We start from the raw sequence: 12,981 nt of genomic DNA, 5'->3' as shown, positions 1-12,981 counted from the left end.
CTATTTTCTGTATCTGTGAGTTAGGATTTTCTTTTAAGACTCCACAGATAAGAGATCATACAGTATTTGTGCCTCCCTGTATGACTTATTTCACTTAGCATAATACCCTCTAGGTCTATCCATGTTGTTGCAAATGGCAGGGTTTCCTTCTTTTTTATGACTGAATTTTATCTATATAACCTTTTTCTTTATCCATTCATCCATCAGTGGACATTTGGCTATTTCCATATCTTGGCTATGATAAACAGTCCTGCAGTGGATATGGTACAAATAACTCTTCAAGACAGTGATTTCCATGGGATATATATATCCCAGATGAGGCCTTAGTGGATCATATGGTAACTCTGCTTTTGATTTTTTTGAGGACCCTCCATAATATTTCCCACAATGACTCCACCAGCTTGTGTTCCCACCGACAGTGCATGAGGGTTCTTCTTTCTCCACATCCTCACTGACACTGTTATTTCTTATCTTCTGATAATAGTCATTTTGAAGGTGAGAGGTAACATCTCATTGGGGTTTTAATCTGCATTTCCCTGATGATGATTGGTGTTGAAAATCCTTTCAGTGTCTGTTGAACATCTGGATGTCTTCTTTGGAAAATAAAAAAAAAAAATCTACTCTGCCCAAAAGTCCTTCTGCCTATTTAATCAGTTGGGGGATTTTTTTTTTTTTGAGTTTTTTAAAATATATTTTGGATATCAACCCTTATTAGATATATGATTTGCAAATATTTCTACCTTTCCATAATAGCCTTTTCATTTTGTTGATGGTGTCTGTAATTTTTTTAAAAAAAGCAAATACAAAAAAAAAATAGAAATTAAGCAAGTCTGGGATCAGATATATATTTTAGAGTAAATGCTTTATTTTAAATATGTATACAATGTTTCATCCTTGGGACACCTGGGTGGCTCAGTCAGTGAAGTGTCTGCCTTCAGCTTAGGTCATGATCTCAAGGTCCTGGGGTCGAGCCCCACATCAGGCTCTGTGCTCACCAGGGAATCTGCTTCTCCCTCTCCCTCTGCACCGTCTCGTGCTCTCTCTCACTCACTGTCTCTCAAGTAAATAAAATATATATTTAAAAAAACTAAAATATAAAGTTTCATCATTTAAAATATTTAAAGAAAACCAGAAAACTATTTTCCCTTTTTATTTCTTCATTGTCTTTGGCTTAATAATCAAGTGATTGTGCTAGGTGAAGAATTTTGCTTATAGTTACCCTGATCCCAATAAAAAGTAAGTCTAGAAGTAATGTATATATTACAACTTCTTTGGCAAAAATCTAAATGAAACCAAAGTACCCCCACTTCCTAAATAGTGATGAATTTATCTAATAAGGTATTGAATACTGACTATATACCCTTCTTCCCAGGTGGCATTAGTGTACTCTTTTTCTAAGGTATGAATAACGCTTAATGGGAAAAAAATGACTTCTTTCTGTCCTAAAAATTCTAGAAGACCTTGAATGTCTATTTTCATTATTTTATGTCTATATTTTATTATTTAGTCATATATTTGAGGTAGTGCATTTAGCCAACAAAGTAGAAATAAATTGAAATATCAAATGCTCTCTAGAAGAACTATTTTCTCTTTTTTTGATGTTATTTGTTTGAGTGTCCTAATAGATTTCAAGATTCTGTGGTGATTTCTCACCTTTATAGGACTATTTCATCCCAAAGCCATTGAACCTAATCAATGGAAAATAACAAATAGAAGCCTTAGAGGTCCTGTTTTAAATTTACTGTCATGGCTTTCAAAAGTTCAAATGCATAAATCCATCTATAAAGGAGAAAGAGCTACCTCTATGTAAGCAAATGAGCCAAAACATAAAACTGTTTTCTCAGAGGTAATTACTAAGAGAGAGAGAGAGAGTGTGTGTGTGTGTGTGTGAGAGAGAGAGAGAGACTATTTTTATTGTGTAGATTGATCAGCCAGAAATGAATGTGCCTGGTCTAGCACATTCCATCAAACCATACAGCCCCTGATTCCATCAATTACTTTATAGATATCGGAAGAACATAAAATATCAATGGTGAGCGCCATGTCTACCACTGAACTTATAATCAGGGAACTGATATTAATGCACTTACCACATTTTACCATAATTATTCACACAACTGTCTCACTTGCCTGCAAGGCTATAAGCTTAGTGAATCCACCTCTTCTCTCTTGTCTTTCTATCTTTACTGCCTAGTGGATGCCAGGCACAGGATATAGATTCAATAGGTATTTATTGAATGAGTGAGTGAACCTCTATAAACTCATTGTATTTTAAATCACTTAGTGATTTTTTTTTTTTAAGTCAGAGCCCACCTCTAACTATACCAATCCTACTCCATTATTTTTGAATGAAGACAGGAAAAATTCTATAGATTTAAAGCTATAAAAATCATTAAGAGGAAAAGTATTATCGTCACTTCAGTTGTAAAATTGTTCTGTGATTAAGAACCAGGAAGGGAGACTCTGAGTGCTTAAGACATAATCTACAATATTAGCTTAGAGCAATATTACTTATTAAAAGTATTCCTATTTTTCTCATATATTCATTAGCAGATAAGTTTATTGAGATATTATATAAATATTAATAGAATTCAGTGAGGTCATTTAATCTGCCGAGAAGAGGATATCTATGTCTATCATTTTATAACTTTAAACTGTTGGAATTTTGAGAAGACTTCAGAAAGAATGGCTAGATGTTTGCACAGCAGTTTCACTATTAGGCGAGGTACACTTACCTTTCTTCTCCTTTCCCAGTAGAAGCTCTGATAAAGTGAATAAAATAACTGCATTTACTAATTAACCCCGGAAGGGGCTACATGAAGCCTGAGGTTTTGGTTTCTCTTCGGTACCATTGGTCCCTATTTTTTCCTTCCCAGATCAACTGAAAACCCAGAACATCAGAGGTCCAATCAACATAGCAAGTAAAAATGCCTGGCGTAGTAGAAATAAGCTCTCTAGTCAGAAGTACTGAATAAAGCTGTGTAGCCCCCATAAAAGTACAAAGAGAATTCTGAAGACAATTTTTTAAAGTCACCATGTTTGGGAGCACTTGGATGGCCCAGTCAGTGAGGTGTCTGACTCTTTGTTTCAGCTCAGGTTATGATCTCCGGGTCATGAGATTAAGCCTCACATCTGGCTCTGTGCTGAGTAGGGGAGTCTGCTTCAGATTCTCTCTCTCCCTCTGCCCCTTCCTGCTTCTCCCTCTCTAAAAATAAATAGTTACCAAGTTTTTTGGGACTCCTACAATAATCAATATGTGTAACAGTCTTACTATGTTTGCTTTTATCATTATCAGTAAATAATTACATACTCAAGTTTTAAAGCGTCACTTCGGCATAGACTTGCACCAAAGTACAAGGATATGTTATATGTATAACTACAGATATTTCATTTGTATGTATTTGTTAGCATTTTAGATAAAGTTACTTCTTCTCATTATGGAAGACTAGTTGATGGACCATGGCCTCAATTGACGTACCAATTCTGACATCACTCAGTGGCCGCCATAATAAGTGTGGTCACCGTCTGTCAGCATACAACATTTTACAGTATTGTTGCTTATATTCCCTGTGCTATACTCTCATCTCTGTGATTTGTTTTATGACTGGAGGTTGGGGCCTCTTAACCCATCTGGCCATCTTGCCCACCTCTGCATGCCTCTCCTCTGACAACCACCACTTTATTCTCTGTGTTTGTGAGTCTGAAATTTATGTTTTTTCTTGGTTTTGTTTTGATTCCACATATAGGGAAATCACTTGGTATTTGTCTCTCTCCGTCTGACTCATTTCAGTTAGCATAATACGCTCTAGCTCCATCCACATTGTTGCAAATGGCAAGATTTCATTCTTTCTTACGAATGGGTAATATTCCGTTGTGTACATAGACCACATCTTTTTTATCCATTCATCATTGATGGACACTTAGACAGCTTCCATATCTTCATGTTTATAAATAACATTGTGATAAACATAGGGATGCACATGTCTTTTTTAATTTGTGTTTTTATTTTCTTTTGTAATACCTAGTAGCAGGGTTACTGGACCATATGATATTTCTACTTTTAACATTTTGAGGAACCTCCATACTCTTTTCCACAGTGGCTGCACCAGCTTGCGTTCCCACCAACAGTGCACCAGGGTTCCTTTTCTTTTCCCATATCCTCACCAACACTTATTATTTCTTGTATAAAGTGGCCCAACTTGTATAAGGTGATCCCTCATTGTGGTTTGGATTTGCATTTCCCCAATAATGAATGATGTTGAGCATCTTTCCATGTACTTATTGGCCATTGTATATCTTCTTTGGAAAAATGTCTGTTCTTCGTTCATTTTTAAGATGAATTATTTTTTATGTTGACTTGTACAGATTATTTATGCATTTTGAATATTAACCCCTTAAGCATGTATCATTTGCAAGTATTTTTACCCATTCAGTAGGTTGCCTTTTTTGTTGTTGATTATTTTATTTGCTTAAAAGTACTCAACTTAAAAGTATTCAAGCTTTGGGGATCCCTGGGTGGTGCAGCGGTTTGGCGCCTGCCTTTGGCCCAGGGCGATCCTGGAGACCCGGGATCGAATCCCACGTCGGGCTCCCGGTGCATGGAGCCTGCTTCTCCCTCTGCCTGTGTCTCTGCCTCTCTCTCTCTGTGTGTGTGTATGTGTGACTATCATAAATTAAAAAAAAAGTATTCAAGCTTTATTTTTTGTTCCTCTTGTCTATGAGACAAACTTGTCTATCATATAATATTTATGCTAAACTTCCAGAAGCATAGCCCATAAAGTAGTATATGATAAAGCAATCATTTATGGAACAACTAGTATACGCTGTTTAATGAAAGCTTTTTGTCCACATTATGTCCCTTAGTATACTCCACCATCTTCCAAAGTAGATAATGTCCCCATTTTATAGATAAAGAAATAAGAACAGGGAAGCTAAGAACTTTTGCAAGGTCACATAGGTAGTAAATATAAGAGCCAGAATTTTATAAGTGATTTATAAGTGATTATAAATGATTTATAAGTGATAGTCCTACTAAATCAGAATCTTTAAGCATAATCCAGAAAAATCTGAAAATTTAATAAGTTCTTCAGGTACTTCTAATAAAGTTGAGAGCCGATGACTAAGCGAGAATAGATAAACTCTATTAATGCAAATAATAAATGAAACGAATGAACATACACCTTAGGTTGCAGATCTAGCTTCAGATATTTTTCTGGACCTGAGAAATTGTTTACTACCCAGGGCATCAGGTTTCTTGTCTTCAAGATGAGGACGATTCATGGATCTGAAAAGAAGCAAAACACTTAAAATAGTAAGGATGCTTTGGAAAAGCTGTAGAAGTACAGTGTCTAACCCTTTGGTCCTTTATTATTTTTTTTATTTACAATCTATCCTAAGAATTCTGGGAAAGCTGGCATTTCTCTCCTGATTCATGTCTTTTTAAAACTGCTTTTCTTGGTTAAATAAGTAAAATCTGATCACTCTGATGCAATTGCTCCAAGGTTACAAATAATAGGAGTTCTGGTGAATGCTTTTTTTTTCCTTCCCATTTTCATTAAATTCCCTCATAGTAGATATAAAAACAGTTCCTTAATTGACACTGATTTGCAAATATATTGAATTCAAACATGTCAAAATAAATTAGATTTGTCTCTCAGTAGAAAGAAAGCAATAGAGCCAGATTGAATCCCAGTGAAATTTTATAGCTTCTATTTACAAACCCTTTTATATCCTAAACTGCACAGCATTTAAAATAATTAGGAGCTTTATGCGACACATACAACATTTACTTTTATTGTTACTTCTTGAACCCAATAATAAAGGTAGATTTTAAATTGTAGAATAATTGTTTCATCATATTTATACTGTAAAAATGGGGTCTACCATTTGAGAACTGCAAAGTTTGTTATTTTAGTATAGTCATTATTCAGATGATTCAGATATGTTAAAATATATTTAATTGAGACAGATTTATTGTAATCTGTATTTTCAGAAAAAAACTTGAAATGTTAAACAGATATCTATGAATTAATTTATAATCCATAAAAAATTATGTTGAAAGCATTTTGCATATAAATTATGTAGCAGTTAACTTTTCTGGGTCGCATTTTATCTGCAAAGATTTATTTCTAAGCAACATGTTTGGGGTAATTTTGATCAATTTTCTTACTAAAATGCAGCTGTTCATCATACATTCATACAGTCTAATGTGATTGAGCAATAAAATGTATAAAGCCATCAAAAGACATAGGGGAGGCTTAAGTACATATTGCTAAAAAGCCAGTCCCAAAGAGACTATATACTGTATGATTCCAACCACATGACAGTGTGGAAAAGGCAAAAGTATACAGACAGGAAAATGATGGGTAGTTGCCAGAGTTTCAGGGGGAAGGAGGGAGGGATAACTGAAGAAAAGGAGAATTTTAGGTCACCCAGACTATTCTGCATGATAATATAATGGTGGATACATGATATTATAAATCGGTCTAAACCCATAGAACCATACACAGCAAAAATGAGGCCTTGTGTCATCAACTGGCTCGTCAGTTTTAACGAATGCACCACACTAATACCAGATGTCAATAATAGGGCAACCTGGGGTGGTGCATATACGAGCTTTATATTTTCTGTGCGATTTTTCTGTGAACTAACAGTGCTCTAAAAACCAAAATGTGCCATCAAAAAAAATAATAATAATACAGCTGTTTTACATGTACAATTTAGGAGAGGCACAACCAATGCAAATAGCAAGATTAATGACTTAATAAAATGTAAATGTGATATCTATCATAACTGAGTTTAGTTTTCTCAGTTGAAATGTTATTTAGGCTTTGTTTAAGAATTAGCTTAAGTGATTTTTGGAATTTTAGTCAAAATCTGGGGATTTTGTTTAAAATGGTCAATAGAGGGGATCCCTGGGTGACTCAGTGGTTTAGTGCCTGCCTTCAGCCCAGGGCGTGACCCCGGGGTCCTGGGATGGAGTCCCGCATCGGGCTCCCTGCATGGAGCCTGCTTCTCCCTCTGCCTATGTCTCTGCCTCTTTCTCTGTGTGTGTGTCTTTCATGAATAAATAAATAAAGTCTTTTTAAATTTTTTTTAAAAATAAAATGGTCAATAGAGGGACACCTGGGTGGCTCAGTGGTTGAGCATCTGCCTTTGTCTCAGGTCATGACCCCTGGGTCCTGGGATCGAGGTCCGCATCAGGCTTTCAACAGGAACCATGCTTCTTCCTCTGCCTATGTCTCTGCCTCTCTCTGTCTCTCATGAATAAATAAATAAAATCTTTAAAAAAATAAAAAATATAATGGCCAATAGAGCCCAAAATGTTGGGCATGTGTCAGTAAACATGGGCCTCAAACCCAGTTTGGATCAAGCTTTGTGAAAGAATCTATGAAGGCCCTTCCTGACAGCATTTTATAAGTATGAAACCATGAGTCTCCCTGGTTTTCAAGGTCCATATCTGTTAAAGACATAACCATGGGCAGCCCTGGTGGTGCAGCGGTTTAGCGCTGCCTGCAGCCCGGGGCATGATCCTGGAGACGCTGGATCGAGTCCCATGTCTAGTTCCCTGCATGGAGCCTGCTTCTCCCTCTGCCTGTGTCTCTGCCTCTCATTCTCTCTCTGTGTCTCTATAAATAAATAAATAAATAAAATCTTTAAAAAAAATAAAGACATAACCATCATCATTACCATACTCTTAGCAGTCCTCCTGGGTGGCGGGGGGGTGGGGGGTGGGATCCAGCTGCTCTCTTGACCGTGAAAGTCCATAGGAAAGCCACGAAGCTCCACTCCTGAGCCCCATCTGATTCAACTGCCTCTTTTTTTGTAAGACTGCTTTTTCCCATTTATATTGGCAGTAAATCTAGCTTTAAAAAGCAGAATTCCTGAATTTCAGACACTAGACAACTATTTGTTTTGAGTGAGGTGTTAAATTTTAAATTGGAAGAGGGTTAAAGATATAAATTAATTCAAAAAATTAAATTGGAAGAGGGTTATTGATGTATTGTTTATTATAAAATGGATGAATTGCCAGTATATGAATGAAAAACAAGAAAAAATTTTTTTTAAAAAAAGGTTCTGAGGAATCCTTTATTTGTCCATAATTCTTTGCTTCTGAAATGAATCAGTAGATTTGACTGGACTCCATGGAAAGAAGGGGAAATAATGATAAATCACATGACATCAGATTCAGAGTGGGGTAGGACTAGAAAATACCTTACAGGCAGGATTCTAAAAATCATAAAGTGTCAGCCCATAGATCAAGCCAAGTCAGATAATGCTTTAAAAAATAAATTTCCACTGGTTTCCAAAATATAAAAGTTCATATAATTCACATAAAAATTTGAACTTCCTTTTTTCCCATTTTAAACTCACATTGTGCTGGCAGCTGGCCTCATTCAATCAAGCACACAGTGCCCACCTGAGTCCTTATCCACCCTTCTTTTTCACTGATGCCCAGCCCATGTCATTCCATTTCCTTACCTTTCTGTCCTCTCCATCAGCTAGGTCTACACTTCCTGACTGACACTAACTCTTTTGTTTTGTATTCAAGTAACATGTGACTCCTAAGGAAATAGTAATTTGCCCCAATCATGTAACTGGTACTTTCCGGGGCATAAAACAAAAATAAAAAGGGTACTGCCTTGCAATAAATAGAAAAGAATTGAAATTTTGTAGTCTAATGCTCATTATCATAGAGGTTCATTTAGTTCTAGCCAGGAGAAAATTGCATTTTTATAGTATGTTTTGATTCTGGTAGAAAGGAGAGTGTTGGAACAATTAACACAAAGGTTAATGAGGAGATGTTTTTTTCTAGAAAGTGAAACTGTTTTAAACATTTACTAACAAATAGAATTTAAAGTGCTTTCAGTGGTATGCATTGGATTTAAATTCCTTTTAAAACTGTGCCAGTTATTTTTTTTCAGTATTGATCATTTCCATCCTAATTGTAGAAAAACATGCATAAAGTGAAGTTTTTAAAGTTTGAGATAAATGGTGGCATTTTTCTAATGTTAAAGCTGAAGGTACATTGGCTGCAGACCTTCTGTTTCTGTACATTATAAGGATCAAGAGACAATTATGGGAAGCATAAAAATTAGTTCTTGTGAGCAGTAACAAGATAAAGAAGTAAACAATTTAAGCAATGTTTGTTTTCACAAAAAGAGATACAGTTTATGGAGGTGATCCCAGAATATTGCTAACATGTTTTCCTATATCAGAATTAACTTGTATGGTATATTGATCTGTCATAAGCTAACAATTCATTGCTCCTAACATTCAAGCCTTGTATCAGTTCTCTCTTGCACAAAGTAATATTTTTACAGACTTAATGACTGAAAGCAACACATATATCATCTTGAAGTTTCTGTAGGTCAGAAATGAGTTGCCTGCATTCTGCATCATTGTTTCACTCAGGTTTGCATCACGGTGCTGGCCAGGGCTCCTGTCTCATCTGAGGCTTGACTGAAGACGGGTCTGCTTCCAAGCTCGTGTGGTTGAGGGTAGAACCCAGTTATGAGTGGGATGTTGGGCTGAGGGCCTCAGTTCCTTGCTGCCTGGTGGTCAGACATCACCATCAGTTTCTTGCCATATGGACAATCCCAGAGGTTCCCTTCATTCAACCTAGCAAGGAGAGGGTTAGAGTCTGCTGGCAAGAAGGAACGTGCAGGAATACAGTTGTATGTAGCAGCATCACTGAGGTGACATCCCAGGTTTCTGTGCTGTATTCTGTTCTTTACAAGGAAGCTGCAGTCTGGCTGTCATGCAAGAGGAGAGCAGTGCACGGGAGTCGGAGTATCAGGATTGGTCAATCACTGAGAAATGCGACAAACAGCAAATTGTCTTTTTTTTTTAATTATTTATTTATGATAGTCACAGAGAGAGAGAGAGAGAGGCAGAGACACAGGCAGAGGGAGAAGCAGGCTCCATGCACCGGGAGTCCGACGTGGGATTCGATCCCGGGTCTCCAGGATCGCGCCCTGGGCCAAAGGCAGGTGCCAAACCACTGCGCCACCCAGTGATCCCAGCAAATTGTCTTAATGTCTCCTCTATAATCTAAGATATTGTACAAAAATGTATCTATTCATCATCAAAGCCATCCATCAAAACCAACCATAGAGTCATTTTTGTGACCATCTTCCTCTTTGTGATAGACTACTATCTTTTCTGTTCAGGCTTACCTAAGGAGCCTGTATTCCACTAAGCTGACACCATGACAGTGTGTAAATAAATTGGTCATAGGATATAATTGTCATCTCCAGTATCTTACTTTAGAAGTGTCTATCTAGGCAAACCCATCCTTTTCTAATCTAAACATGTTCTTGTCAATTAGTGGGGATGTTTTGGGTGGGAAATGATAACAATCCTAGAAAAAGGAGAAAGAAAAGACAATTTGTTTCAGTAGCTGAAATGGTGAACTTACCTAGCTTCAAATACATCAGCATTGAGAATTGAGAATATTAATCAATGTATAGAGACCTTTTTCCAAACTTTAGCTTTTTTTTTTTTTTATTTGTGTTGGTAGCATGATCAACAAGAACATTCACATAGGGTAACATCAAGCAACAGTAAAATTCTTGGAAAAATATTTTTCTAGTACTTAAAATAAAATTTCTGGCTGAGGCTTTCATTGGTTTTCCATGAGACATGAACAGTGAGCAAAGAAGGTAAAGTACCCTCAGTGGCCAGAGATGGGTACTATGTCTATCCACACATTCTGGGGACTGGAACAGCCTTACTCAAACCATGTAGACTGGGGAGGGAGGAGGTGTGGTTATCCACGGTAACAAAAGAAGGCCGAAATGATGCAGGGAAACAAAATACATGCATGCATACATACATAACTACTTTATCATTTTCATTAAAATTTGTATGTTTTAGTTCTTATTCTTTAGCCAAAAAAATAGGTATTGAACATGCAATGCATATATGGACCACCATTAGGCACTAGAGCATCTGTACAATAGATCACTTTACATTTCAGTAACTTAGCCAAGCATATGGACTATGATGGCAAAGAACATAGCAATTTGGGTATGTTAATAAAGAGTTGTATTAGGGCACCTGGGTGGCTCAGTGGTTGAACATCTGCCTTTGGCTCAGGTTGTGATGCTAGAGTCCTGAGATCGAGTCCCATGTCAGGGTCCCCGCAGGGAAACTACTTCTCTCTATATGTCTCTGCCTCTCTCTCCATGTCTCTCATGAATAAATAAATAAAATATCTAAAAAAATAAAGAAATAATAATAAAAAATAAAGAGTTTTATGTAATTAATTATCCAGACTATATGTTTGTAGTTCAGGATTTGTTATAAAAAGTTTCGGTGAAGGCACAATACAACTGCACTGTGTAATCCAGACTGGAAGAACTGAGGTTGGAAATACAAATGAGGAGCAATATTAGAAGAGTAAATATTAAAATAAAAAGCCATGTGGAGGAAATGATGGTAGAGTTTGTCTTATTAGCTTGAGGAAAGAGGTGGAAATTTGCAGAAGTTGGATGCACTAGACAGATTGGACTATTTACTAATTTTTTAAAATCTGTTGGATCTGGGTTATATAATAACTATATATTATAACAGAGAGATTATTGGCCTTAACTTACAATTAAAGTCATGATAGCCTCGTTATAGTAACCAATACTGTAAAATAAGTGAAGATGTTGAGAATGAGACATGCTGTTGAAAATATAACTTGGAAATTAAGTAAATATCATAGGACTGAGGGCATAACATGGCTACAGGTAAGCAAAACCAGTGAATTCAAGAAAAATGTGAGTGTTGTGATGCCATGTGCTCAAGTACTCTTCGTACAGCTAGAGCTTCACACTAGAGCAAGAATAAAGACACAATAGAAGGAGTCATCTGGAAACTATTGGTTAACTACACTGATGGCAGCAACACAAGAGCAGCATTTCACTTTCAGCAAGTTGAGGAAGCAAAGTGTATCCTAATTCTACTGCTTTCAGTTCAGAAAGTAATTTAGAGAAACAGGTGGGAAGGAGTTTGTCTGATGTGTGGCAGATAATAAAATAGTATCTGAAATTAAATTATATCTCAGATTAAAAATAATGCAGGTGACAAGCCATTTGCAACCAGGAGCATTTGCATAATTGTGAGCACAGTTAGTTAGGGCTGGAGTCTTCTTGTGGCACTTCCTTAAAAACTTCAGAAAAGGTATTATGCAAACAAATGCATGCACACCTGAACTAGCATATCCTATTAAGTTCCAAACTACCTCATGACAAATGAACTAGAAAAAAATGAATCCTCTTCTTTAAACTTGCAGACCCCCTCCGGTGAGTGAGCTTGCAACCAGAGGGACCATGGTGGGCGTGATTTCTGCAGCGGCCATCAACCAGAGCATTGTGTACTCCATTGTTGCAGGAAATGAAGAGGGTGAGTGGATATTCCACTGGTGTCTTCACCGTAAACTAACACACTTGGATCTGGGATTCCTTTCACATTGAATTTTTATTTCCCTCATTTTTGTCAATAAAAACCTATCCAGCTTGAAAGCAATTGGTACCTTTGTGCTCAGTCTGATTTAAAAATGTGGTTATACTAACAAACAAGATCCCTACCCCATCCGACCCCACCCCCCACCTCCAAGGAAATGCTAACTATCCAATTCTGGAAGCTTTCCTCTTGCCCTCATTTAGGGATATTTTAATGACATTTCTTCAAAATCAATGCATCATACTTTCAGCTTGTGGTCATAATTCTTGCCTACTGAGGTCTCTTCCCACCGTTCCGGACCATCCATGGCATACGGCACGTCCTACCTATACTAACGCTACAGAGATTTTAGGATCATAAATAATTTTGAGTGCCCAAGGGCCACATGAATGATAAAACCCACCATACACTGTACAATATGGTTCCTCAAGTGCTCGACTTAGATACACAATTAACAGGTGTCAGTAAACAAATAATTTGAATTTTGCCCACCAACCACTATTCACTGAGAAGAGGGTAGTTTGCTGG

General features: G+C 36.8%; 1 protein-coding gene across 16 annotated transcripts in view; it reads left to right on the top strand.

Moving 5' to 3' along the window:
* Positions 1–12,981, top strand: part of PCDH15 (protocadherin related 15) — a 739,593-nt gene that overhangs the window by 600,482 nt on the left and 126,130 nt on the right. For all 16 annotated transcript variants that reach the window (XM_055322636.1, XM_055322635.1, XM_055322634.1 and 13 more), the window contains one exon: positions 12,284–12,393. In XM_055322636.1, the coding sequence (XP_055178611.1) occupies positions 12,284–12,393 (110 nt within the window). The remainder of the gene's footprint in view (positions 1–12,283; positions 12,394–12,981) is intronic.

This window comes from Nyctereutes procyonoides, unplaced genomic scaffold (genome assembly GCF_905146905.1).
Source record: "Nyctereutes procyonoides isolate TBG_1078 unplaced genomic scaffold, NYPRO_anot_genome, whole genome shotgun sequence".
Taxonomy (NCBI): domain Eukaryota; kingdom Metazoa; phylum Chordata; class Mammalia; order Carnivora; family Canidae; genus Nyctereutes; species Nyctereutes procyonoides.
This window is presented reverse-complemented; position numbering and strand designations above follow the sequence as displayed.